At 39.8% G+C, this 27752-nt stretch overlaps 1 protein-coding gene across 1 annotated transcript in view; it reads right to left on the bottom strand.

Moving 5' to 3' along the window:
• Nucleotides 1-27752, bottom strand: part of LOC126484135 (CCR4-NOT transcription complex subunit 10-B) — a 150791-nt gene that overhangs the window by 13299 nt on the left and 109740 nt on the right. Inside the window, exons 11-12 of the mRNA XM_050107515.1 lie at nt 17878-17987; nt 17723-17801 (exon numbers count right to left, since the gene is read on the bottom strand). Coding sequence (XP_049963472.1) covers nt 17723-17801; nt 17878-17987 — 189 coding nt within the window. The remainder of the gene's footprint in view (nt 1-17722; nt 17802-17877; nt 17988-27752) is intronic.

The raw sequence follows: 27752 nt of genomic DNA on the forward strand, positions 1-27752 counted from the left end.
TACATATCCACCAAAGATGTACACATGTACGAGGTGTGATTGGAAAGTTTTAAGAATGGGCTTGTAATTGTACAATGGTAGTACTTACATGCCACTGTGATGCATCTCCTTCAAAATAGTCCCCTTCTGACTGAACATACTGACTGCAACGGTGTTTCCACTTTTGGAAACATCCCGGAAATTTTATTACTGAAGTGTGTAAAGGATGCTCTCTGTATTTGCTGGATGTCTTCAATCAAGTCCAATCGCTTCCCTTTCAGTGAAAATTTCAGTTTAGGAAACAGGTAGAAGTTCGCAGGGGGCAAATCAGGAGAATATGGCAGTTGTAGAAACCAGGAATTTTGAATTTCGTCAAAAATTCAACGATGGAGAAGGCATGATGATCCAGAGCATTGTCATGGTGTAGCACCCAACCCCTGTCTTTCCACAATGCAGGCCTTTTCGTCCGCACCTTTTTGTGCAAATACTCAAGGACACATTCAAAGTATTCCTGGTTAATTGTCTGTCCTCTAGGGGTAAATTCATGATGCACAATACTGGTAGAAATGAAAAATATCACCAACACAGTCTTCACCTTCGACCGACTTTGCTGTGCTTTTTCAGTCGTGGTGAACCTGGAGCCCTCCACTGCGAAGACTACACTTTGGTTTCAGGATCATATCCATATACCCATGAATTGTCACCTGTAATTACCCTATTTAACAAATCTGGGTTATTTTTAGTCTGATTAATCAGTTCTTGGCACACTTCAAGTAGGTATTGTCTCTGCTCACTTGACAACAGTCTTGGAATGAATTATGCGGACACTCAATGCATGTTCAGATCTTCGGTTAAAATTGACTGAACGGTATAGAAACTTAAATTAAGTTCATCAGCAATCTCCCTAATTGTAAGTCTACAATCAGAGCACTAAGTCGTGAACTTTCTCAACATTTTCATTCGTTTTGGAGGTGGAAGGACGGCTGGACCGCAGTTCACCTTCAAATGATTCGGGGCCATTCTTAAATCTGTTGAACCACACAAAAACATTTGTCTGGCTCATACAATTATCTCCAAAAGCTGTTTTTAATAGCTCATAAGCCTCAGGAGCTGATTTCTCGGTTTAAAACAAAATTTCACACAAACTCGTTGCTCTGTTTTTACATCTATTTTCATGCAGACAGAATCTGGCAACAAGCACTAACAGACCAGCACTCAACCAGCTGCCACAACAAACTGAATAAAGGAAACACAGTTTCCTGTCACAGGGCGTTCAAGGACAAGGCAATGACTCACTCCCCACCCTCCGTGTACCTGCCTGCCAAACCAGTAACCAGTAGCAGATCCATTCTTAAAACTCTCCAGTCACACCTCATACAAAGTTCCATTGACACCTGACTATGATATCATGCATTTTATTAAAGGTCAGTCTGGTAACTCCTTTGAAGGTGGTTCAAAGACTGTATGTACTCACAAAACTCTATATGAAGGGCATATTTCAGCACAGATGTACTCCATAAAAGTTATGATACAGAAACTGGATATTTTATGTGACACACATGGAGGACACTTGTGCATCTTTTTACAGAAACTGGGAATTTTTATCAGAAGAAAGCATAGTCTGGACTTGGTATTAAATGAGCAAGTTTAGATCCACACCTTCTTCAAAATATCTGGAAAATTATTAATGTGACATGGTTTGTTTGCACTTAATAGACCTCACTTTTACTGAAATGTCACAGTTCAGCAAAGTTACATAAAATAGGACTTCATCCACCCCCGGTAGCTGAGTGCTCAGCACGACAGAATGTCAATCCTAAAGGGCCGTGTTCAGTTCCCGGCTGGGTCGGAGATTTTCTCCGCTCAGGGACTGGGTGTTGCGTTGTCCTAATCATCATCCTTCGAAAGACTTGCACCTGGTAAATGGTCTACCCGTTGGGAGGCCCTTGTCACATGACATTTTGTTATAGGATTTCATATATATATTCCACCTTAATATGGAATATGTACAGTTTCTCGATTCATTGTATTCAATCAGCCATGGTTGACAATAATTGATTTGTCAACAAGAGATAAGATGTTGCCACGAAATGTGCAGCTCAGTGATCATGCCAGACTCATAAAGAAACAAATATAATTTGTTATGTTAAGAAATAGTGCTCACCTATGTGTTTAAAAAAAATATATTGCTTGTATCCTTTTCACAGTTACTATGCATGAATTACATTAGTGGCTCAAGCTAGTGCTGTGTCTAATATATCAACATCTTTACTCACTGTAATGCACTAATCCACACAATTTTCATTTACACTCTGTTCCTTCTGTCTGTGTGTGTGTGTGTGTGTGTGTGTGTGTGGGTGTGTGTGTGTGTGTGTAAAGCACTCCCTGTTTTATGAGAGCACTGTTCATATGGCAGATACTGCAAAGTCATTGTTTAAATAAGTGTCATTGTCATTGATTCAAGAGAATTTGACAAGAGAAATATGTTGAAGTACAACATTTTCAAGGCAACTGAGTGTAAGAGTACAATCACTAACAAGCCAGTTGTATTAGTTTCACAAAAATATATTATAAAAATACGCTTGTATACTATGCAGATGACCACTGCATGTAACTGAATTCTCGGCTTGGACACGGGTCAAGTGCCAAAAGTTTAGATACTAATACATCAATGAGAATAATCAATGTTTGAAAATAAAACTAAACAATGGAAAATCCAGGATGGAATGTAACAATATAATGAGAAGGAAATTTTCTACTTTCCGGGATGTTTCCAAAAGTGGAAACACCATTGCAGTAAGTGTGTTCAGTCAGAAGGGGACTATTTTGAAGGAGATGCATCACAGTGGCATGTAAGTACTACCATTGTACAATTGCAAGCCCATTCTTAAAACTTTCCAATTACACCTCGTACATGTGTACATCTTTGGTGGATATGTACATGATTAGAGTTTCAGTTATCTGCGACACGTAGAACAGTCACTAGAGTGTGTTATTGTTGTTCATGTTTACTGTTTTTACCAGGGCTGGCAGGGTATAGATGTATGAACAGTGTCATATGTTGAACGATCACTTTGAAGGACATGGAGATGCCACATACTTATGTGAAATGGTATTATCAGCAACTGATAGAATTTGAAAGAGGCCTCATTGTTGGTCTCCATTTGGCTGGCTGGTTGAATCACACAGTATCCAGATTTGTGGGACATTTGGATTTGACAGTGGCATGATTTTGGACTGAGTGGGAACATCAGGGTAGCCATACTCATTGGTCAGGTTCTGGCCGAGCACATCTGATCACCACATTGCTAGTTGACAGCATATGATCACCATTTTATGCACCAAGCACATAATAACCACTTCACATCTGTACCTGCCATCAGAGAACAAGTAAAGGACCTCCTACAACATACTGTGTGATCTTGCTCCATTGCCTGACTAGGGAATTACGGTCCTGTGGGTAAGCTGCCATTAACACCACAGCCAAAATGGCTGCCTCTGAAATGGGGCTGTGACTGAGAAGCATGGATTGGTGATTAACGGCATCACATTTTTTGTCAGGGCTGGCTCTCCCAAGGCTATCAGTAATTCTAATGGAATGTTGTCTACTCCCAGGGCCTTGTTTCGATTTAGGTCTTTTAGTGCTCTGTCAAACCCTTCATGCAGTATCGTATCTCCCATTTCATCTTCTTCTACTTTCTCTTCCATTTCCATAATACTGTCCTCAAGAACATCGCCCTTGTTATAGACCCTCTATATACTCCTTCCACCTTTCTGCTTTCCCTTCTTTGCTTTGAACTGGCTTTTCATCTGGGCTCTTGATATTCATGTAAGTGATTCCTTTTTCTCCAAAGATCTCTTTAATTTTCCTGTAGGCAGTATCTATCTTACCCCTAGCGATACATGCTTCTATATCCTTACATTTGTCCTCCAGCCAACCCCGCTTAGCCACTCTGCACTTTCTGTCGATCTCATTTTTGAGACGTTTGTATTCATTTTTGCCTGCTTCATTCACTGCATTTTTGTATTTTCTTCTTTCATCAATTAAATTCAATATCTCTTCTGTTACCCAAGTATTTCTACTAGCCCTCGTCTTTTTACCTACCTGATCCTCTGCAGCTTTCACTATTTCATCTCTCAAAGCTACCCGTGCTTCTTCTACTGTATTTCTTTCCCCCATTCTTGTCAATCATTCCCCAATGCTCTCCCTGAAACTCTCTACAACCCCAGGTTCTTTCAGTTTATCCGGGTTGCATCTCCTGAAATTCCCACCTTTTCGCAGTTTCTTCAGTTTTATGTTTATAAGTATAAAGTTGATTAAGGTGAGCAGGAAGACATCACAAGTTTGGAATAAGGTGGCTGAGGTAATATCGAGCAGCAGACAGGTCGTTTGACCACATGCAGACTATTTACAGCAATACACCACCACTCTCACCTCAGCCCACTCTGCCAGCCTGGTTCAGAAGCAATTTCCCAGGCCATTACCTCCAATCCTGGTACTGCACATCTCTCAAAAAAACCACTTAGATGTACACCTCTTGTAACTCAGTACTGTCCTTGTCTTGAGTGTATTACTCAGCTATTTCAACAATGCTATGACTTCCTAAAATCATACCCTAAAATTAGGCCTATTCTGTTGGACATTCGGACATTTTGCCCACCACACCTAGAATAAGTTTTCATCACCCCCCCACCCCCCAATTCTCTGCAATATCCAAGCCAGACCCTAGGCTCCTTTTGCCCTCCCCAACGGCTCCAATCCCTGCACCGTCACCACTGTAAGACTTGTGTGATGCACCATTCTGCCATCATCTACACCAATCCTGTAACTGGCAAAGCACATACTATCAAAGAGATGGCCACCTATGAAATGCCACACATTGTGAACCAGTTGTTATGTAAACACCGTTCGGCTTTCTATATTGGTATGACTACCATCTACTTATTGAACAATCATTTAGGATGACTGGGCAAATACTGGCAACACACAATGTCTGTTATGCACCATGCTTTACAACATGATAGTTGCAACCTTGATGCCATTAAAACATGTTTTAGTCTCTCGCCAACTGCTTGGCCTAATTTATGTTAATTTCTATGGTCTCAGCATTTCTCTTCAGTAACTATTCCAATTCTTTATGCCCCTTTCATCTTTCTATGCCTTTTATTTTCTGACCTGTTCTTCCACGCCCCACCTGTCTGCCATTATAATGCACTTATCTTTTGTGGTGTAACATTGGATTTTTTGGAATACCACGGTCCACTTTTATCATTTTAGGTCAATGAAAGATGTTCATGAGAACTGAAAAAAAAAAAAAAACTTTAGGCACTTGTTACATGTAGAATGTCCCACTGTGGGTGCACTTGTTTTATGTATGAACAGATGAAGCATACATCACATCAGCTTTGGACATTGGCAAGGTGCGATGGTAAATAAACCTCTCCAACTGTTGTGGTGGAGCACTTGTTCTTTGGGAATTGTAGCTTGGCAGGTGAGGAGTTGTTATAAGAACTGTCATTGATTTGACTGCTAATGTCACAAATGTTTATGTTATTTAGTCAATTCAACAGACTGGAGCTCTCTTCCAGCATCTGTACATTGCAACGAGGTGAAGAAGCCCAACAGTATGGATCCAAGGCACTGCATACCAGAACCAGAAAGCAATTAACTTTAAGAACGATGACCGGAAATTATTTATGAATTAAAGTTGACATACGAGTATAAGAATGACAAATCATATATGAAGTGTAATCGCAGTCCAAAAACCTGCCAAGTAACACTTCATTTTAGCTCCCTATTGGAGGATGTGAATTAGTGATTTAAAAAGGACAGCATTTGTGGTTTTTTCAAGAATTCTGAAGAAAATAATAAAAGAAGATAGATGTTGCCCAGAGCAACCCATGTCAATAACTGAGAAGGTATACACAGGTACATGCAGTAGTGTTGCCTGAATTGATTTGATTAATCAAGAAGAAATAAGATTATTTTTTGATAAAACTGAAGAAATATTCAATGTGTAACAATTATTCAGAAAGAGATTTAAGCTTTGAATGCAGTGTGTTTCAAGGACATTTGACGATTATGGGAGATACTAAAATATACATTGATTTTAAACTTGATTGTAGTAAACATATGAATATGGATGCATGTATGAAAGGAATGTTAAATTATGAATACATGTTATGTAAGTTAATATAATAGAGGGAAACATTCCACGTGGGAAAAATATATCTAAAAACAAAGATGATGTGACTTACCGAACGAAAGCGCTGGCAGGTCGATAGACACACAAACAAACACAAACATACACACAAAATTCTAGCTTTCGCAACAAACGGTTGCTTCATCAGGAAAGAGGGAAGGAGAGGGAAAGACGAAAGGAAGTGGGTTTTAACGGAGAGGGTAAGGAGTCATTCCAATCCCGGGAGCGGAAAGACTTACCTTAGGGGGAAAAAAGGACGGGTATACACTCGCACACACACACATATCCATCCACACATCCAGACATATGTCTGCTTGTGTCTGTATATGTGTGGATGGATATGTGTGTGTGTGCGAGTGTATACCTGTCCTTTTTTCCCCCTAAGGTAAGTCTTTCCGCTCCCGGGATTGGAATGACTCCTTACCCTCTCCCTTAAAACCCACTTCCTTTTGTCTTTCCCTCTCCTTCTCTCTTTCCTGACGAAGCAACCGTTTGTTGCGAAAGCTAGAATTTTGTGTGTATGTTTGTGTTTGTTTGTGTGTCTATCGACCTGCCAGCGCTTTCGTTCGGTAAGTCACATCGTCTTTGTTTTTAGATATGTTATGTAAGTTAGGTTGTCACCTTTTACTGTGTGTTGAAACAGCAGATACAATTTATGTCTTTACTTCCATCCGATGGATTAATCAGTACATGTATTATTAGCAAATACCATGCACAATAAGGATGATATTTGCTAATAATGTGTGCACTGATTAATCCATCAGGCGGAAGTAAGAACATAATTTTGTATATGTTCTCTCATTGTGGAAGAAGGTTGTAGTAATTAATCTAGAGGACATCATTGATCATTAGTGATGCGATGTATCTCACATGATTTGGCACAAGTCAGTATGAATTTTATATATTTACTAAGAGTGTACAATTATTTTTAGTTGTGTATGTCTCTTTAGTACCTTACTGATTAATTTTACTACTTACCTGAGGGTCTACAGCTTTGTTACTTATTTGTTTAATGCCTGGTTCAATCTAAAGGAGGGTTTTTTAAACTAAGTGATGAATAAAGTAAGCAGTGCTTTCAGTTTTTAAGAGCCAACTGTTAGATTAAGCATATTAAAGACAATTTCTGGAGCTGTGAGCATAATGCATGAGCACTGTGTAATCTTTAGAGTGTATTGATTACAATGTAATATCACAATTTAAATTAGGAAACAAGCAAATTTTTCAATTCTATAGGCACTCTTCAAGGCACTGGGCATACTTCATCCAAGAACAGTATACTCAGTAGATATGAACACTGGTCAAGAGAAGGGGTAACACAACATTAATATGTTAAATAAATTTAAGCCCTCACGAGAATCTGCCACCTTTGCAGATTAGGTGGACTGATGACTACCTGGTTCAGAATTAGCTGCTTCAAAATTCATATTTCATTGTCCCTGGAGCAGTTTCTTCTACTCTTACTATCTTGTGACCTTTAAATTGAATACAAGGTGAGCACAAAGTCTTGCTCTGATTATAAAAATTTATAACAGAATAACCGTTTGACATAATAAGTTACATTTGATGCCATTATATATGTTACGTTACTAGTTTTTTTGAAAGACCACTCACGTTAGTAAATCTCACTGAGTGCTCCCTTGGTAGCTCAGAGAATGTCGAGGTGGTATTCCAGTTCCTGCCAGGTGTTTTGTAACATGTGTTCTGTCACAGTACCCCCAGCAGCTTGCATCCTAGCCTTCAGTTCATTGACATCAGTAACTGGTGTGATGAAGACTCTGTGCTTCATATAGCCCCAGAAAAATGCCCTGGGCTTTGACAGTGCGTGATTTCCTGCATCAAACATTTCCGGATTGGTGGATTGGAAGGAATGGTCCAAAACCCTGGCCACCCCACTCTCCAGACATTACGCCCCTTGACTTTTTTTTCTGGGGCTATATTAAGGACAGAGTCCTTGTCACACCAGTTGCTGATGTCGACAAACTGAAGGCTAGGATACAAGCTGCTGTGGGTACTGTGACAGAATATATGTTACGAAACAGCTAGTGTGAACTGGAATACCGCCTCGACATTCTCTGAGTTACCAAGGGAGCACACGTTGAAGTTTACTAACGTAAGTGGTCTTGAAAAAAGAAAAAACTAGTAACACTAACCTGTGTAATGGCATCAAATGTAAATTATTATGTCAAACAGTTATGCTGTAATAAATTGTTATAATCAGGGCAAGACTTTGTGCTCCCTCTGTATATTTTCCACTATCATACCATACATTTAGTCCAAGAATGACATAGAAATGGTCACTGTCCTATTACAAAGAGACACACAATAGTACCCTCATAGATATAATAAATGTATATGATAATATGAAAAACATTATAGTTGTGACATATGACAATGCAGAATTGGCATATACGTGCCACATAATCTATATGAGGGTACGTAGAATTTCTTTTTTTTCCTATACTACGACGTATTATGGCCAGGTTTGTATGACTTTTGTATGGGAGATTACATACCACAGGCCAGTAGCAGCTTGTGTAGGTAGTGACAATAAACTGACCTGCTTATAATGATGACTGTTCAATGAATAATGAATGTGTTGTTACTCCATACTATCATGAATACAATAGGGGTATTTTAGAATCAGTTTTTGGGTCCTGTATGGGTGAAGCTGAGACAAGTTAGTTCTGTAGGATATGCCAACCACATTTCATCCTCCAGCGTCTCAGTGAAAAAGCCATTAGGAAGAGATCTTGGGGTGGAAGGTGCTATGGGATTTTGTCTACTACATATACACATACATTTATACTCTGCAAACTACTGTGAAGTGCATCACAAAGGGTGCATCCCATTCTGTTATTTGGATTTCTGCCAGATCCACTCACATACTGAGTGTGGGAAGAATTATTGTTTGAATACCTTTTGAGTGTGCTTCAAATGATCAAATCTTCTCCTCTTGCTCCCTATGTGAACAATAAGGATGATGTTGTAATGTATCCCTACAGTCGTCATTTAAAGCAGATCTTGAAATTTTGTTAGTAGATGTTCTTGAGATAGTTTACGTCTGTCTTCAAGAATCTGCCAGTACTGCTTTTTCAGCACTCTCGGACAGGTCAAACGTACCTGAGGCCATTCATGCTGTGCTTCTCTGTACATGTTCAATATCATCTGTTAGTACTATTTGGTATGGGTCCCACACACTTGAGCAGCATTCTCGAATGGGTCGTACGAGTGATTTGTAAGCAATCTTCTCTGCAGACCAATTGCACTTCTCCAGTATTCTACCAATAAAGTGAAGTCTATCACCTGCTGTACCCACAACTGAAACTACGCAATCATTCCATTAGCATCCCTACAAAGTGTTACACACAGATATTTTATGAGTTGGCCTATTCCAAATGTGACACAATGATATTACAGTCTTAGAATACTATATTTATATTTTTTCATTTTGTGAAGTGCATAATTTCACATTTCTGAGTATTTAAAGCAAGATGGCAATTTTTGCACCACTTTGAAATCTGATCAAGACTACTTTCGGACAGTAATCCATTACAGATAACTGCATCATCTGCAAAAACCCACAGGTCACACTTAATAATGTCCACAAAGTCATTAATATACAACATGAACAGCAAGGGTCCCAACACACTTTCCTGAGGCACATCCTAAGTTACTTCTACATCTGACAATAACTCTCCATCCAAAATAACATGCTGTGTTGTTCATACCAAAAAGTCCTCTATCCAGCCACAAATTTCACTTGATACCCTATATGATTGAACTTTCGAGAATAAATACTGATGTGGCTCTGAATCAAATGCTTTTTGGAAATTAACGAATAATGTATCTATCTAATGTCATGATCCAAATCTTTCAGTATGTCATGTGAGAAAAGTGTGAGTTGGGTATTGCATGATCAATATTTTGGCTACCCATGCTGGTTGGTATGGAGCAGGCCATTCTGTTCAAGACATCTCATTATGTTTGGCCTCAGAGTAAGTTCTAATATCCTACAACAAATGGATGTCAAGGATATTGGACAGTAGTTTTGTGAATCACTTCTACTACCCTTCTTGTTAATGGGTGTAACCTGTGCTTTCTTCCAACTACTGGGACAGTTTTCTGTTCGAGGGATCTATGATAGATTACAGATAGAAAAGGGGCTAACTTGGTCACAAATTCCATACGCATTCTGATAAGGAATCCATTGGACCCTGGAACTTTGTCCAATTTTAACAATTTCAGCTGTTCCTCAGTACCACTGACACTAACACTTATTTCAGTCATCTTTTCAGTGGTACAAGGATTAAATTGGGGCAGTTCTCCTAGGTTTTCCTTTTTAATGGAACATTTGAAAATGGAGTTAAGCATTTCAGCTTTCGCTCTGCTGCCAACAATTTCAGTTAATGTCTCATTCATGAGTGACTGAACATTAACTTTGGTGCCACTAACAGCCTTTACATACAACCTCAATTTCTCTGGGTTTCACGGAAGATCATTTGACACTATTCTGCTACGGTAATCACAGAAAGCTTCATGCATTGTTCTTTTGACAGACAAATGTGTTTCATTATCTCTCTATCTGCAGCCCTATAATTTGTTTTACACCCATTACGCAACAGTCTCTACTTATTTAGAGGTTTCTTTATAGTGACTGTATATCACGGAGGGCGCTCTGATTATGAACTATACAATTGGGTACATATCCAGTAGCCATTCTTTTAAACTTGTGACATAATTCCTCTACATGCTCCTGTCCTGTGCTGAAAATTTCAAGTTCCTCACTGAATTATGACACTGCTGCTTTTTTATATAGTTTGCTGAACACATATTTCTTTCTACTTGTTTCAGTTGTCCTTTGTACGACGGTCACATAGAAAGTAATGTGCCACATTTTTTCTTCAACTTTTTATGAACATAATGAGAATTACACAAATGAAAGAATGGTGTTTTATCTACACATCCTATTTTTCCACGTAATCTCCATCCCATTCTACGCCCTTCCTCCAGTACGAAACAAGCGCATGTATGCCCTGTTGGTACCAATCCTTGTCCTGGTGGTGGAGCCAGTGCTTCACTGTGTGAATTACCTCCTCATATTCCTCAAAATGTCTTTAAGGCCTGTAGAGTGGATGGGGTAATACTGTCCAACCCTGTTTCCCGATTTATTCAGCAGTCCTCAGACTTGGGTGGGGCTGAGCATTATAGTGTTGCAGCAAAACAGCTAGTGGGTTGCTGTGGCATTGTAATCATTGTTGCCAAAACGGTGCCATGCTCACTGATACCAGTTTTCATGCAGACATCCTCAAAGAGGTCAGGTCTATTTGTTGCCTTAGATCTAATATATTTCCATCATGAGTGGGGTTCCGAACCATCTGTTCTAGGTAGTTTTCAAAGAAGGAATTTAGTAATGTTTCACAGGATGTGTTGTCACACCCACCACTAACAAAACTTTAATTTTCTCAGTTAACTGCTGGGTGATTTAAGCCTCCACTATTGGCTGCTGTATGATTGTGGAACTGATATACCAGTGAGCTGCGGTTTTCTCTGAAGTTTTTGGGCATGAGAAGGTGGATCTGGTGGGCGATAGATGGATCCAATTACCATTTTATGCTGATACTTGATAGTGAGTTTTGTCCAAACAATCTCACATGCAGCTCTAATTTCTATTTCAGTCTACTGTTACAAATAGACCATCTCCATTTCCCATATCCCTATCCTTTTGATATAAACTTAAATTTTCTCCAAAAATTTTACTGCTATCAATTTCAAGTTTCAACCAGATTTCTGTACCAAGTATTATCTGGCACTTTGTTGTGAATGCTTCAGCAGTTAACCATTAGGCTTTTAATAATTACGCATGTGGAAGTAATTTCTTTCAATATTACACTGATCCTTCTGTGTTTTCTATGACTGTTGTTATCAGGATTAGATGGAGAGTTGCCTATCTAAAAAACACTTGTGTGGACCCTGCACACAGTCAGCTACCTGGGTAGCAGCCTCTGATGTGTAGTGCACACCTGACCCACCTAGGGGGATCCTACAGTTCTCAATCCCTAGACACAAATCCCGAAACTCACAGCCTAGCTTGGCACAGAACCCCTTGGTTCAATCCTCCCACTTGACTCAGAACCAGGAAGCCACAATCAGTTCTGGGGACAATGCTGCTAATAGTTAGCTTTGTTGAAACTTTGTGCACAAGGCTGCTCTGCTCAACCCTGTCTGCCAGTTGCTGAAATGATCCGAGTATGACCTTGGAGCTGTTCCCTCAACAGCTGTCAGAATAGCCTCTTCAACAAGCTGAATGAGGCCTCCAGGCACACACACTGAGTGCACTTGGTATTAATTCCTGCCCCTTTGTGGGGCTCTGTCTTCTTTCTTTCTCCAGTCTTGGCAAACACATTCTAAATTTTCATTTTTCTTTCTTCTCCAATTTACCATCCCTCTTTCCACAGTCATACATTTCTATCACTGAAATCCTTCTTTTCTACATGTGGTGGCACCACAAGCAACAAAATAGCAGCTTCTAAGTTGATGCACTCGGCAAGTAAGAAGTACTACAAGTCAAGTTTTAGTTATCGAATATTCAATTATTGGCCGGTTTTGGTGCCTTGCAGTTGACCTACGAGATTTTGCATGAGGTGAGGTCTGGCAGCCACATTACACGAGAAAATGCGAAAAGTGTTAATATGTAGTAAAAACCTAAGAAAACCGCCCGTTTTTTTGATTTGCTTTTGTAATGACGTAATGCCAGATCGTCACATTGGTCGCTTCTCTTACATTTCTATCACTCAAATACTTCTTTTCTACAGGCAACATTGTGGTAATTACAACTTACTAATGTAGGATAGCACAGGGCATTAACAAACATGCGATGACAAAACGCACATACGGTTAACTAAGAATGATGATATATTTGATAGTAATATATATGTTAATCACATCATAAAAACAGGGGAAAGCACAGGAATGGAAACCATTCCCTAAGTGAAGGTTGGTGTGATAGACTAAAATATGAACAAAAGTTAAGTAGCAGTCCAGAGAGAAACCTGTCTGAAAGCCATATTTCAACATGTAATAATATCTGGAGGAAGGACACTAATGAACTGGCTAACAGATGAGGAGCAGAATTAATATAGGAGACTCAATTTAGGTGTGAAGAGAAAGGGTTAGTATATAAATGATTTGAATAAATGCAATAAAAAGGCTATAGTTATTAACAGAAATTGATAAAATATTAAGTATAGGTGTCTTATCACATAATCACCAATGAGAAGAGTAAATATAGTGCAAGAACAAACTTAGAGTTATTCTGAACACAATTTGAGAGGCTACCCTTTAATATATAGCAAGTACTTGCCTGAAAGGATGAAAAAGTAAGCTTGATACATTGGGTCCCAGATAGTCACATAAAATGTTTAGTGGAAGGTGGAGAACACATGCAGAAATGGTAATAATGAAGTAGGAAGAATAACATGTAAGAATGACTATTATTAGGTGATGTATTATGGGAAAGTTATGGTTTTGGAAGAAGCACAGGTACAAAGACTGCAGAAAAAGGAGTCAGGAAACACGTTTGGAATAAGTGGTCAGAGTCAATATGCTACAGAGAAACTTCATCATTGAAATGAGCGGAAGAAGAAGAAGAAGAAGAAAAGGGGTGGGTGGGACCATGGAAGGCATGATCAAAATCTTGGTTAAGTGAATCCACAGAAGGAATGACCTGAACTGTAAGATGAATCTGTAGGAGGGTAAAGGAAAGGCAGACCCATGGAAGAGATGACCTACATCAATGTCAGGTGCATCCATACAAGGAATGATCTGTACTCTTTCTTTTATGTAGAAGGATGAGGAGTGGGACACTCACATCGAAGAGATAGAAAGGTTTTTACACAGTATCTGCCCATAGAATAAGGTGTAAGAACAGATCTTACAGGGATAGGAAGCAGTGTAGTAACAGTCACTTCATCAATGTGTTCTACAAAACAGTTAAATTGAAACAGACATACCTGGTCACTGGTGATTCTTTATATTCATATTTTCACACATGCTGACTTATCACAAATCTGAGTTTTGAAATTGTATAAAGGGTTGTTGTTTAAAAAGTCAGCATGTAATTCCTTGTAATAAACATGAAACTAACCATTTTTCTACCTCAGTAACTTTGAGAAACTTATATACTTATGATTAATTATGTAAAATCACAAAAAGGACAGTTACATATGGTCTTTGTACATCCATAATTGAAATGGAGGACAATGGGGATGTCAGCTTGTATAAATTTATATTAAAAATGAAGAAATTCCTCCAGCTGTATTTAAGGTGTAAATTTTATTTTGGCATCTAGTTTCAATGTTGTAACAATGTCATCTTCAGGCCCATACACTTGTTGATGTCAACTGCATGCAGCTGATACTAGAAGTCAGTTGTGAGATATGGACGTGCTCTGTGTGGAAGGTGGTTAGTAACTCAACTAACCACCTTCCACACAGAGCATGTCCATACCTCATCACTGACTTCTAGTATCAGCCACACGCAGCTGACATCAACAAGTATGTAGGCCTGAAGATGATGATGTAACAATGTTGAAACTAGTTGCCAAAATAAAATAGACACCTTAAATACAGCTGGAGGAATTTCTTCATTTTTAATATAAATTTACATATGAGTACATACGATATAGTCTGGATAAGCAATCCCCATTATTTGTCATATTCTTTTCTACAAAAAGTGAAACAATGTACATGGAAAATATCATGCAAAGAGAGTAACAAATGGCAAACAAAAAAATCTTATATTTTGGATGAAGTGTGTTGCTTATTGCTCAAACCTTTGTCTAAGCAAGTTGAATTAGCTGATGGAGATTGATTCTGAAATAATAAAAATTGTATTTTGTCTTAAGGGACTTTAAGTGCTGAAAATAATATGGACAATTAAATAAAAGAGAAACCTAGTCATTTAAAGACTAAGTTTTTATTAATGTTTTGTGATTATGCAATTAGCTAAGTAAGCTGAGTTATATGACCCCTTTCGCATAAATGGAGGTATCTGTAGTGTAACATGGGATTCTTTGGAATAACATGTTCCACTTTTATCCTCTTAGACTCATGAAAGATGTTCATAAGAACTGAAAATGTGGTTTAGGTAGTTCTTAAGCATACAACAGCCCCCTGTGCATGCTCTTGTTTTATGTACATGCAGTCCTGTCAGCTCTGGACATCAGCAAGGCATGACAGGAAATAAACCTCTCCACCTGCTCTGGCAGAGCACTTATTCTTTGTGCATTACGACTTGGTGCTACCTAGGAGGCCAAGGAGCTAAGGGGTATGGACAAGAACGTAAAGGAAGAAAAAACAACTGAAGAATCATCACAAGAACCGTCACTGATTTGAGTGCAAACGTCAAATAAATACACTTATATATTGAAATCTATCATGAGCTACGAAGTAAGATAAATCTGTTCATCCATTACTGCAGCTGAAGCTGTACAAGAAAACATCACACATAAAATACAGAAGAGTTGATAGAAAACGGTTTACATCATTTAGTAGTATGGACAGATTAGAACTCTCTTCCAGCACCCACACATTGCAGAAAGGTGAAAAAGTCCAACGGCATGGCTCTATGGAGCTGCATAGCGGGCTCATAAAAGTAATTAACTTTGACAACAGTGACCAGAAATCATTTAAAAAGTAAAATTGATGTACACACATCAGAGTGATAAACTGTACATGGAATGTAACCATAATCCAAAAACCAACCATGTAACACTTCACTTTTCATTGACTCTTGCATGATGTTTTTTTTTCAAAAATCTCCATCTTGCTTATTACCTTATTTTCAACCTTTAAGCTCTCAGGCTTTTGAAGCTCATACGGTGCAGGCAGCAACAATCAGTCTTTCCTTCTCATACCATCTGGAAAGTCATCCCTGGCCCAGGATCCAGGCAGGCTTTCCAAAACCCTTCCCATTTCCTAAAACTCAGTAATCTTTTTCTTTCATCCCTGTTCCTTCCCTTTAAATACACTGACTTAGGAAATGCGCACATTTCCATATCCTTTACATGTATTTAGTCCCGTCACTGCTGAGTGAGCAGATTTTTTTATCTATGCAAAATTTAGATATTTGTTTTCCTCAATAGCAAAGGGAAACCTTATTGATACAGTGCTCCCATGCTCAGGTTAATGAGTCACAGTGTTGCTGTTTCTATTACTGAAACTGCAAATTTCCTCAGTCATCTCCTTGCTGCAACACTCCATGAAAACACAAAATTATTGTGTTCTTTGGTCCTAATCTTTGCCTCCACACTCTCCTCTACTACTCTCACCACTCAACTAAATTTCCTCTTTTATTTTAGATTATGACTTATTTTCGCTGCCGGCCGTGGTGGTCTCGCGGTTCTAGGCGCGCAGTCCGGAACCCCGCGACTGCTACGGTCGTGGGTTCGAATCCTGCCTCGGGCATGGATGTGTGTGATATCCTTAGATTAGTTAGGTTTAAGTAGTTCTAAGTTCTAGGGGACTGATGACCACAGCTGTTAAGTTCCATAGTGCTCAGAGCCATTTGAACCATTTTATTTTCGCTATTTTTCATATCTTACTTTCGAATATTGTACATTATTCTGGGCAGGACATATTTTATCTCATTGTACATACTTTGTATTTTTGTTTAGAAGCAGAAAGGATGGCTAGGTAGTTCTTACCATCAAGAGGCAAAATTTCAGTACTGTACAGAAATACATTTAAAACTGTGTGTGTGAGTGTGTGTGTGTGTGTGTGTGTGTGTGTGTGTGTGTGTGTGTGTGGAATGTCACTTCTTGAAAGTCACCACAGGCCAGCCACTCTCTCTCTTCTTGACTCTACAATTTTTGAAAATGAATTTTCCTTTTTATATAGTATGTCTTTTTATTATGATTGACTTTCTCCCTTCAAGCTCTTCATTGACGTCTAGAATTTAGAATACTGTATATTAATTTAACTTATCTTTCTCCTTAGGTTCTTCAAAAGGAAACGCATAGTTTCAAAAATTATTTTTCTCTGAGACTTTCAAAATACCTACCCATTTTATTTCATTTTTGTAAGTAAATCGTTTTTCACTATTTCATTTTTATTTCTCTAAGTCTCTGAACTTTATTTAGGTATTTTTTAAAACAATAATCACTGTCTCTTCTGCCAACTTCTCCCTCACCTCTCTGTGTTATGACTTCTCCAACTGCCCTTTCTTTAACACTAAAACATTACAAGTGCAAATATTGTCCATAATTTATTTTCTTGTTTTCTTTCAACCAAAAATTCTTGTGTAATCTATGAAATGTGGCCTGCCATTCCTTGTTGTTTCTATATTGTTTCCACATACATTCTACATCTTCCCCTTCAGGTGCTTTTTTTCTCTAGCTAAAGAGTAAGGAAAGTTTACTAATGGAAACTTTCTGACTACTCTGAACTGGCAACTGCACTACTGATGTTTACAATGTTTCTGATAACTTTAATGTAATTTGGGATACATGTTTAGCTTTTTAAACCTTTTGAAAACTCACTTACCTAATTGCAATTCTATGTAGAGTGCAAGCATTATAGCATGTATAGGAACATCACAAGATGGGCTCTTAGACATCCAGACCTAGAAAGACATTCATAATAACTGGAAAGTTATGTAATGCAAAGTAATTTGAAACTGTAAACTTATACGAATGTACCTGTTTTAGTGTTTCACCAGCTTTGTCCAGTTCTCCACGAATAGCAAAAGCAACTGCTAAATTATACTGTAGCACCACCCTAGCTGTTGGGACTGACGTTGGAAACCATTCTGCAAATAAACATTATGACTACACTATATGAAAAATTAAGAACACAAAGATCATCAGGTGATTATAGTTAAAATGCAATACACAATAGGATTCACACAAATAAAATCCAAGTAGGAGTAGAGAGAGAGAGAGAGAGAGAGAGAGAGAGAGAGAGAGAGAGAGAGAGAGAGAGAGAGGGGGGGGGGGGGGGGGGGGGGGGGGAATGGGCAACACCATTACCAGTGTTAACATCACTCACACACATTGAACTATTCTCGGGTATTAAGCTGGATGGCAGTCCTGATTGATGACTTATTGCTTGGTGCTTTCTTTATAACCCCTCCCACTTTCTGTCGGTCACATGTCACTGGCAAGGTGGTGGGGGCATAATGAATATCCTGTGCTAAACCAACAGGCAAAGAACCTCAAACAAACATAAACAGTAGTGCAGAGAAAACAGATTATGAACCTTATCTCTTCTTGTAAAGTGACTCAATTTTGAACTGATGCTGATGACAGCACCAATGGCAGATTTTATCAGCGAGGCGAAATGGGTTGCTTTCACTCCTTCATCGGAGACAGTGGAAAAAATATGGTGTAAAGCAGACTGTTCACTGGGCTGCTCCACTGAAGCAAAATATCTCCAAGGAGGAGAGGAAAGCATTTAAATGGCTCTGAGAAGATCCAGAGACAGTTATCCTTCTGGCGCCGACAGTGGTGGCCGAGTGGTTCTAGGCGCTTCAGTCTGGAACCGTGTGACCGCTATGGTCACAGGTTTGAGTCCTGTCTCGGGCATGGATATGTGTGATGTCATTAGGGTTAGTTAGGTTTAAGTAGTGCTAAATTTTAGGGGACTGATTACCTCAGCTTTTAAGTCCCACAGTGCTCAGAGCCATTTGAGCCATTTTTTATCCTTCCAGCAGACAAAGAAAATTCGAGTCCTTTTATTGCAAGGGTGGGTAACCGGCAGCCCATGGGCCAGATCTGGTTATTTGATTGGTTTCAGTCTAGCACGTGTAAGAAATTCATGTGACAGCAAGTGAAGGACTTTCGTTGCACTCCACCCAGTATGCATTTTTGGGTATTTCATTTCAGCCAATGCTCAGTACACTTCAGGTTTGTAGCTCATGATGCAGACCACTGAGAGTTTGCATTTCTCCCTTCAACTCCTATACAATACAGTTGATGTATGATAAATTCAACCAATTTCAAGTTTTAAACATTTTAAAATGAATAAAGAAAGGATGGCTTAATGTATTGACTGTTATAGTACCAGCACATGTCTATGTGATGAGTTATCAAAAGTATTTTTGGACAAATATTTACATGTACATGGTAATGGCTCAAGATGGTAAAAAATGTTATTGTATTCCACATCCATCATTTTAACTTAGCCACAGGCAGTGGCATGAGCAGTTACATAAACTACTCCACAGTACTTGGCTACAACACTTTTACACTGAGTTAGGGACACCACCACATTGCTGAGTGAGAGACGGCAACTTTCTGCCATAAACCCACCAATGGGAGGACTGGGTAGCTTCATGTGAAGAGGGTCAATGAAGTAGCTCTGGACGTGTCCGCCAGTCCTTTCTATTGAGGGCGAAATGCTCTTTCTGTACCATGTGTGGTTCACTCCATAGCCATAGCCAGTTTTCATGAACCAGGGTGTATATGCAGATAAGGAAAACAAATCCCGGATTTTTTCCAGATTTCCTGGTTAAAAAAACACTTTTTTCCACATGAAAATAAACTTCTTCCGAAGTGAAAAATACACTTTTTCCAAGATAGGTGACAGTATACTTTCCCTTGGAGCTGTAAAAATACCAATCCTTTGATTTTATACACCAGCGTGGAACTTCAGAGAACAAAAAAACTCGGCAAAAAAGGCTTTGGATAGATCTGTGATGTGAAGCAATATTTACGCCGCATATTTTTATATTACTATATGCTGTATATTTTTGTATTTTTATTATGGAACTATACATTCCAAACAACATTGAAATCAAGATTGAAATGAGCCTTTGCAAGCCAATCATAGTTCATGTCAAGTGATCTCACCAGCCAATGACAGCAGATATTCAGAGCATAGGACACATGACGTAGCCAGCCAATAGCAACATCATTGTTAAGTTGTGTGGACACACATATAGGAAAAGTTAATGGTTTAAATTAATGTACATAGTGTAGCAACATGAAAAGTTAAGCTTTCACATATAATACTGGTCTTTTTTGCATGTGTTACACTTTAAATGTGCCAGTAAAACCTTAAATAATGACATTGATGTCTGGTCTTCTGGGCTCGAAATTCTTCTAAGTGGCTAATCCTCAATGTATTAAGTTTTAAATGAGAGACAAACGTTCTGTGATTTAAGAAATTCACTGCACATTTGCACACGTAACATAATTCATCTCATGTAACAGGAAATTAAGTTTGAAACTACAGCTTTTCAAAGCACCATTCACAATATTTTCATGTGACCTGTTAAAAATAGCTTTGTTTCAGCAGTTGCTGGAGGGCATCAGAAAACAGGTGTTACTGGGGGTGGGCAGCTACGATGAAGTAAGACGCCCATATGTTTGTACATCTACAGTATTAGAAGATCTTACGTGACGTCATAAAAGAAATAGGATATTCCAAGAGCATCAGAATTTTGCAAACCATACTAAAATGCATAATTCAGCTTAAAATGCACATTCATATGTTCCAGATTCACAATGAAGTAGGCTCCAACATGATATTAAGCTTTTCAGTGTAGTTTTCAGGACGCAAATTTTCTTGCAGTATTAGTACTATATTGCTTCATGTTTGGTTCTTTATTATGACACAATGCCATACGTGCCAAAAGATGAAAATATGCACTTGAAATTTAGTGAACAGTTGAAACTAGTCAACAGTGTGGAATGAAATGTTTCTAATAAATTGACTTCCTCTAAAGAAAAGATCAATAAAAGCCACATTTATTTAGCAAACCGACAAAAATACCTCAATTGTTCTGCAAAGGTGACTGACTGCCTATGTGGAAATACAATAAAATCAGAAAACTGCAACTAATAACATATGTTAGCCTTCCATAATTATGTGAATTTAGTTTAATTCACTTGATCACTTGACAGCTCTCAACAACAGAAATCCATATTGTTTTCAATTGATGTGAGAAGGAAAGGAGGAAACAGCAAGATTACTAAATGTAAACACAGCTTATGTGGAGTCTATCCCCCCCCCCCCACCCCCCCCCCCCCTCTCCCCACAACAACCCAGACTGCTAAATGCATCTGCAAATCTGGCAGCTTGGGCACACCAGAAAATTTTTTCCAGGTAGCATCTGGCTGCTTGTTGCTACTGCTGATACATCCAACAGCCACACTTCAAGTAGCCAGAACTGGGAGAAGGTACCGCCTATACGCAACTCAACTGTGCATCTGTGTGAGCCCGTGGGCAATTGCTCAAACAAACTTAATGTTAACGGTTTTGATGTCACACTCATTTGCAGCTGTTTATTGTTATGACGTATTCCATAGTTTCATCCTAAAACCTTTGCCACATTTTACTGCTTATCAATTGTTACCAGTTAAAACTAAAAAAAATTAAATGAAGACTAAAACAATGAAAAATTTCCAGAATTCTAAAAAATTCCCAGGTTTTTCCCTGTTTTCTCCTTGATGAAAATGTTCCCGGGTTTTTCCTAGTTGCCCGGGAGAGTGATGAACACTGTATCCCTTGGTGGTACTTCTTGGAAATAAAGTCCATTTCCTCCCTGAACCCCGGCATTTCTCATTTTACCTGTAGGAAAAACACTCTGGATACCCACCTGATACCATCCTTGCACATATAAACTGGTATCCGAGAATGGGATCTTTCTCACCGTTTGATCTGAATTGATATTTTCTTGCCAATCCTATGTGCTGGCAAGCACAGCAAAGCCTAGCGATTTGCTGCCGTGGGCCCTCAATCATTCGCACCGTTTGTGGCAGATGCGTATTAGCACACGCACGACAATGTGTTAGGCCATGCCGGTCCAATCAAGCATGCGAGCGCACTATACGGCCACGCGCTGCTACATTGCGTCCCACACCTGGGCGACCCACCGGCAGTACAAGTCGCAGTGGACAGCGCTGCATCATGCACCACCACTGTGTGCTGTAATGGAGCAGCTGCCTCTTACCACAGCACCCAATGCTGCCCCTTTCTCTGCCTCCATCTTCACCCCCCCCCCCCCCTCCCCCCCAACACAGATGTCGCCACCACCTTTGTGCATCGATCACCTCCGTGTGATGTAAGTGTCACTGCAATGTATTCCGCTAGTTAACAGCTCCCTCGAACTTCTACTGAGGGATCTTTCCGTCGCCAGTCTCAGTCCCAGTTTTGTAAATGAGCCCGATTTACGTCCTCGTCAACTGGCAGAGAAGACAGAATCGGCTCACGATGTTGCAACTGCATCCCCAAATAAGCCTGTTTGCATTACTTTACTGCAACAGCAGGTAAGCACCCTGTCACTTGAAAAAGTAGAGCTACAGGAACGGCTTAAAGTGATAACTTGGGAATGTGAACTCAGGAATCTGAAACCAGAGCTTCCAAAAATGCGGCAACTGTGAGCAATTTGAGACCCCCTAAAGCTGAAACATAAAAATTAGTACCAGATATAGCCAGTACACATCCAGTTGTAATTTTTGTACCTTCTTTGCTGGAAAGCCAGGCGAAAATGTAACAACATTTTGCAAAACGTCAGGGACACGGGACATACATGCGCACGGCTAGACCATTTTTTGTTAAATGTCACCAAGCTGCAGCTTTTGGGCAATGCATGAACTTATGTTGAATCAGTAGACGTGTTGCAGGAAGCTCTCACTTTTGCATTCTTGGCAAAGGGCTTAGCAGAGCACTACTACAACAAGCGTGGGGTTAGCTATTACCGTGATCAGTTGTCCACCCTTACACAGAAAAGCGGGAAGGACTCTGAAGCATTTGCGGAAAGTATTAGGGCAGTATCTTGTTGCACATACACCCTCGGAAGGGATAATACACGTAATGAAGTGTTAATTGAAGAAGCTGAAGTGAGAGCAATTGATGTATTCATACACAGAATCAATCTACGTATAGGGAGCGAGGTGAAGGTAGCCTCCCCCACCTCCTTGCATGAAGCAGTCACACTTGCTCTATTATGCAAGGAAGTGGGAAGACTTTTATCCATCCTCGCGTGCGCGAGTGAAGAATGACATGTGATTATTAATGACATGAACTGCCAGGGATGTGGAAAGCCCAACCGTATACCCAATTGCCACTGGGATTTCTGTCGGACATGGACAGGATCATTGTCTGCAAAATAAGTGGCCAAGTTCCTCCAAGAGGAAAGTGCCTGCAGGGAAAAAAAGTATCAATCAATCAAACAAGGCTACCTCTCCATGGAGAAATGAGCATGAGGCAGATTCTGCCATTCACTCTCAACCTCAATGAAATATATGAACTCCATAAAAAGGGGAGAGCACACTCAGGTGGCAAATTTAGTTTGAGAGGAGAAACTCAGGGGGAAGACTGTAAAAATTCTTATGGGTACTACAGCTCAAATCAGTGTCCTTTTTGTTTCTAATAGTGACAAGTGTGCTAAAACAGCCATTCTACAATTTAAGTGGACTTGGAGACGAGATGATCAATCCTCCAGGCATTTGTACAACAGACCTGCACACTGAGTGGAAAAAGTATGTCTTTAATATGGAAGATGTGAAGAAAAGTGGACGGGTGATATCATCCTGGGGAACGATTTCCTAACATGCTATCAGGCTGTGATAGTAGCACACTGTTCGGTTTGGTGATACACATCATTGTCTGGACAGTGAGCGTGCATCTCATTCACAAGGAACCTGTGAAGAGAGGCCTACCTCACAAGCTCCAACTTAACCACATAAATGGGCATGAAAACTATCAGACCTGTAACAATTAGCGGTGAAACGGGAAAAGTTCTCTGGATTGAAGTCAAAGATTGCGTACCACCAAGATCAGACTTTCTGTTTGACCCATTCATGCAGAACGACTTCCTCGACAGACTGCAAATTCAAGTTAAGAGAGGTCTAAGTAGACCTGGAGTAAAAGGGAACAGGTTTCAAATACGTGTGTATGTTGATAATTTTAGTCAATGACATGTAGAAATCCCATGTGGCACAATACTAGCCAGTGGAGAAGAAGTTACGGAAACAGAAGTTTCGAAGAACTAGATACAGTGTTACGAGAAAAGATGTAAGCAGTTCCTGTGAGGAAGGTTTGCGCACTAGCATCTTCGATAAGAAATTATCTGAAAGAGAAGTTGGAATATTTGTCTGAATCAGAGCAAAATCTTTTGTGTCCAGTTTTAGAGGAATATGTGTGGTTATTCGAGGAAAGACAATACTTGCCAGCAACTGACCTCATACAGCACAAAACTCCCATGGAAGACGCTAGACCAATAGCACAGAAGCTGTATCATTTGCCCTGTCAAATAAACTCTGTTGTTGAGGACACAATTCAACAGCAATTGGTTGTAGGGATAATTCAACCCTCTGCAAGTTAAACTAAGTACAATGTTAGACTGTTCAGAGCTCACCTGAAACCATCCTGCACAATCTATGGTATCAATCATAGCATGCAAGCTAATGCTAATAGATTTCCGCAGATAAAGGAAAATATTTCTAGTTTCTAATGCAAGCTGACTCTGTTGTGTGACTGACAAAGCAGAACCATAATGGATGTAATTTTGTGTAAACACAAGTCTACCAGCCCCCATTAGAAATTTCAGTTAACACTTTCTGGCAGATTTGGCCATCCTATCTGTCACTGTAGCAGGAGTGATTAATGGAAATCCATATTTAAGCAAGGGCCCACTATGATATGCATTTTCATGGAACTCCTCGCTACATGAAAGAGAGAGACAATGTAATGCACCAGTATAGTGAAATACTGCCCGAGTAAATGCACCCCTAATAGAGATTTCAAACTAAGCAGAAATTGCACATTAAGATACAAATACCACAAACTTCTACTCAGGACATATATAAGTAATATCAATTATTGATTGTGGTGTTCAGTAACACTGCACTCAAATGAGGGCGAGAACTGCCATTTATTTTGTGGCTGCGAGCCTAGTATGAGGAGTAAGTGACTATGCATAACCAGCTTATCAATCTGCAATATTTCCAGCCATATCCTTATTTCACAAAACATAATTGAAGTAAATTAGATGCTTTGCATATGAAACGATAATAAAACTATTGAGCATTATAATTTGTATAGCTGTGTACTCGAGTTTTATGCAAATTTGTTAAAAACAACTTTATGGGAAAGTAATCTTTAGATGCCAGGAGTAACAACAAACTAATTATTTGATATGAAAATGTTTGATACCTGGTTTCTTCAAATGCCAATTAAGCCTCTTACAAGCTCATTCTGCATTCGAATCTATCATTTATTGTTAGTTTACACCCTGTTTATTGTCAGTCACTTGAGCATCCACTGATGCGATTTCTGCCTCCGAGTTGGGTGGGGGTTGGGTTGATTTGTTGGAGGAGACCAAACAGCGAGGTCACCGGTCTCATCGGATTAGGGAAGGCAATCGGCCGTGCCCTTTCAAAGGAACTCCCAGCATTTGCCTGAAGCCATTTAGGGAAATCATGGAAAACCTAAATCAGGATGGCCAGACACGGGATTGAACCGTTGTTCTCCTGAATGTGAGTCCAATGTGCTAAGCATTGTGCCACCTCGCTCGGTCTGCTGGCGAGTGTTGCAGTCACTGGTACTCGACATGCTCTCATTTGCCTGGCCAGCCCTCTAACCATTTTGACTCCAGGTCTGTATTATGACACCCAGGCAACAATGCACTTCGGTTCAACTGCACCCCAGCTGGTCACCGCCACTGTGCCCACCACCGCCTTGTCTCTATGCAAGCGGTCAACTACTGGCTGCTGCACCAACTCTGACAGCTTCACACAGTGTGTAGACAAAGACATTATATTAACAGAGACTTCCAATTATGAATGACTCAAGTGGCGCCAATGGATAATGATATTCTAAAGTAAAAAAAAGAACTTTGTACCCCCTGCCCATACTGCATATTTCATAATCAATTTTTTAAAATGAGAAATCAACTCTCCTTTAGTTTCAAGACCAACTTTTTAAATAAAAAAACACTAAATGTCCTTCGCCTTCCATGTACATCAAAAGAAAAACTTTTTGTGTTTTGAATTGGTCTTTAAGAGTAGTTATAGTCAACCATTGTAATAATCACAGACCCATAAACAGCTTTCATGGGAAGGGGAAGGAAATGTAAATGGAGCAAGGGATGCCACCACAGTATTTCTGAGTGAGAGACACCAACTTTCTGCCACAAACCCACCAATGGGAGGAGTGGGTGCCATCACGTGAGGTACACAAGAGGGTCAGTGAGGTAACGGCCACAACAGCAAGTTGCTTTCTTCTCTATCAGCTTCCTTACCCTCTAGACATGTCCACCAGTTCTTCCTACCGAGGGCAAAATGCTTTTTCTGTACCATGTGCAGTTCACTCCACAGCTGTAGCCGATTTTCATGAATACTGTAGCCCTTAGTGGTAGTTCTTGGGAATAAAACCTGTTTTTCCCTGAATCCTGGCATTTCTTATTTTAAGTGCAGAAAAAACACCCTGGATGCCCACTTGCTACCATCGTGACATGTACAATACTTACTAACATTGTTTGTGAATATTAACACACTAAATTTCAAACACTCGAATGACCGGCCTGTGGCCAAAAATCACTTACTCCTAATTGCTTGTCGACTTGGACTGCTCATCCCACTACCATATTTTGTTTTTCTGTTCTTTCTTTGATGTTAGTAAATAATTGCTGTCCATTGTATATGTAATAGACTGAAACTGTTGAAACTGAAGGTATTTACAATAAATTAGCTGCAACCTGTTGTTTTATAGCCATGTTTTTTCCATGTTACCATTTGAAGATGCCTCATCCCATCTTCAGATGTTTACATTCATTTACGTGCCATGAGCATTGTTCTTTTGTATTGTATGTTAACCGGGGACCTAGAAACGATGGAGAGGCTCCGTCCCCGCCACAGGCGCAGTGGTCCACAACCCCACGACAACTACTGCAGTCCACATCACCCCTCCGCCGCCCCACACCGAACCCAGGGTTATTGTGCGGTTCGGCCCCCAAAGGACCCCCCAGGGAATGTCTCACACCAGACAAGTGTAACCCCTATGTTTGCGTGGTAGAGTAATGGTGACGTATGCGTATGTGGAGAACTTGTTTGCGCAGCAATCGCCGACATAGTGTAGCTGAGGCAGAATAAGGGAAACCAGCCCGCATTCGCTGAGGCAGATGGAAAACTGCCTAAAAACCATCCACAGACTGACTGGTTCACCAGACCTCAACAAAAATCCGCCGGGCGGATTCATGCCAGGGACTAGTCGCTCCTACCCGCCCAGAAAGCCGTGCGTAAGACCACAAGGCCAACCGGGCGGGCATTATTCCTTTACTGACAACATTACAGAATTCTGTAAAAATGGAAATTATCGTGTGGCATAGTTGGCTGGGAGGCCCCATTCGGGGAGGGGGGGGGGGGGGGAGTTTGGCTGTCATATTCTGAAATGAGACTTTTTAAGAAGGCTATTATAAAATGTTGTATATAAAGGAACAATGTTCGAAGCATAAATGTAAATATCTGAGGATGGGTTGAATATAAAATGAACGCATGTTTGAGGCATAATTTGTTGACATGGCATGTTAATATTGGTATATTACCCCATAAACATGAATGTCACAGAC

This window comes from Schistocerca serialis, chromosome 6 (genome assembly GCF_023864345.2).
Source record: "Schistocerca serialis cubense isolate TAMUIC-IGC-003099 chromosome 6, iqSchSeri2.2, whole genome shotgun sequence".
Lineage (NCBI taxonomy): Eukaryota > Metazoa > Arthropoda > Insecta > Orthoptera > Acrididae > Schistocerca > Schistocerca serialis.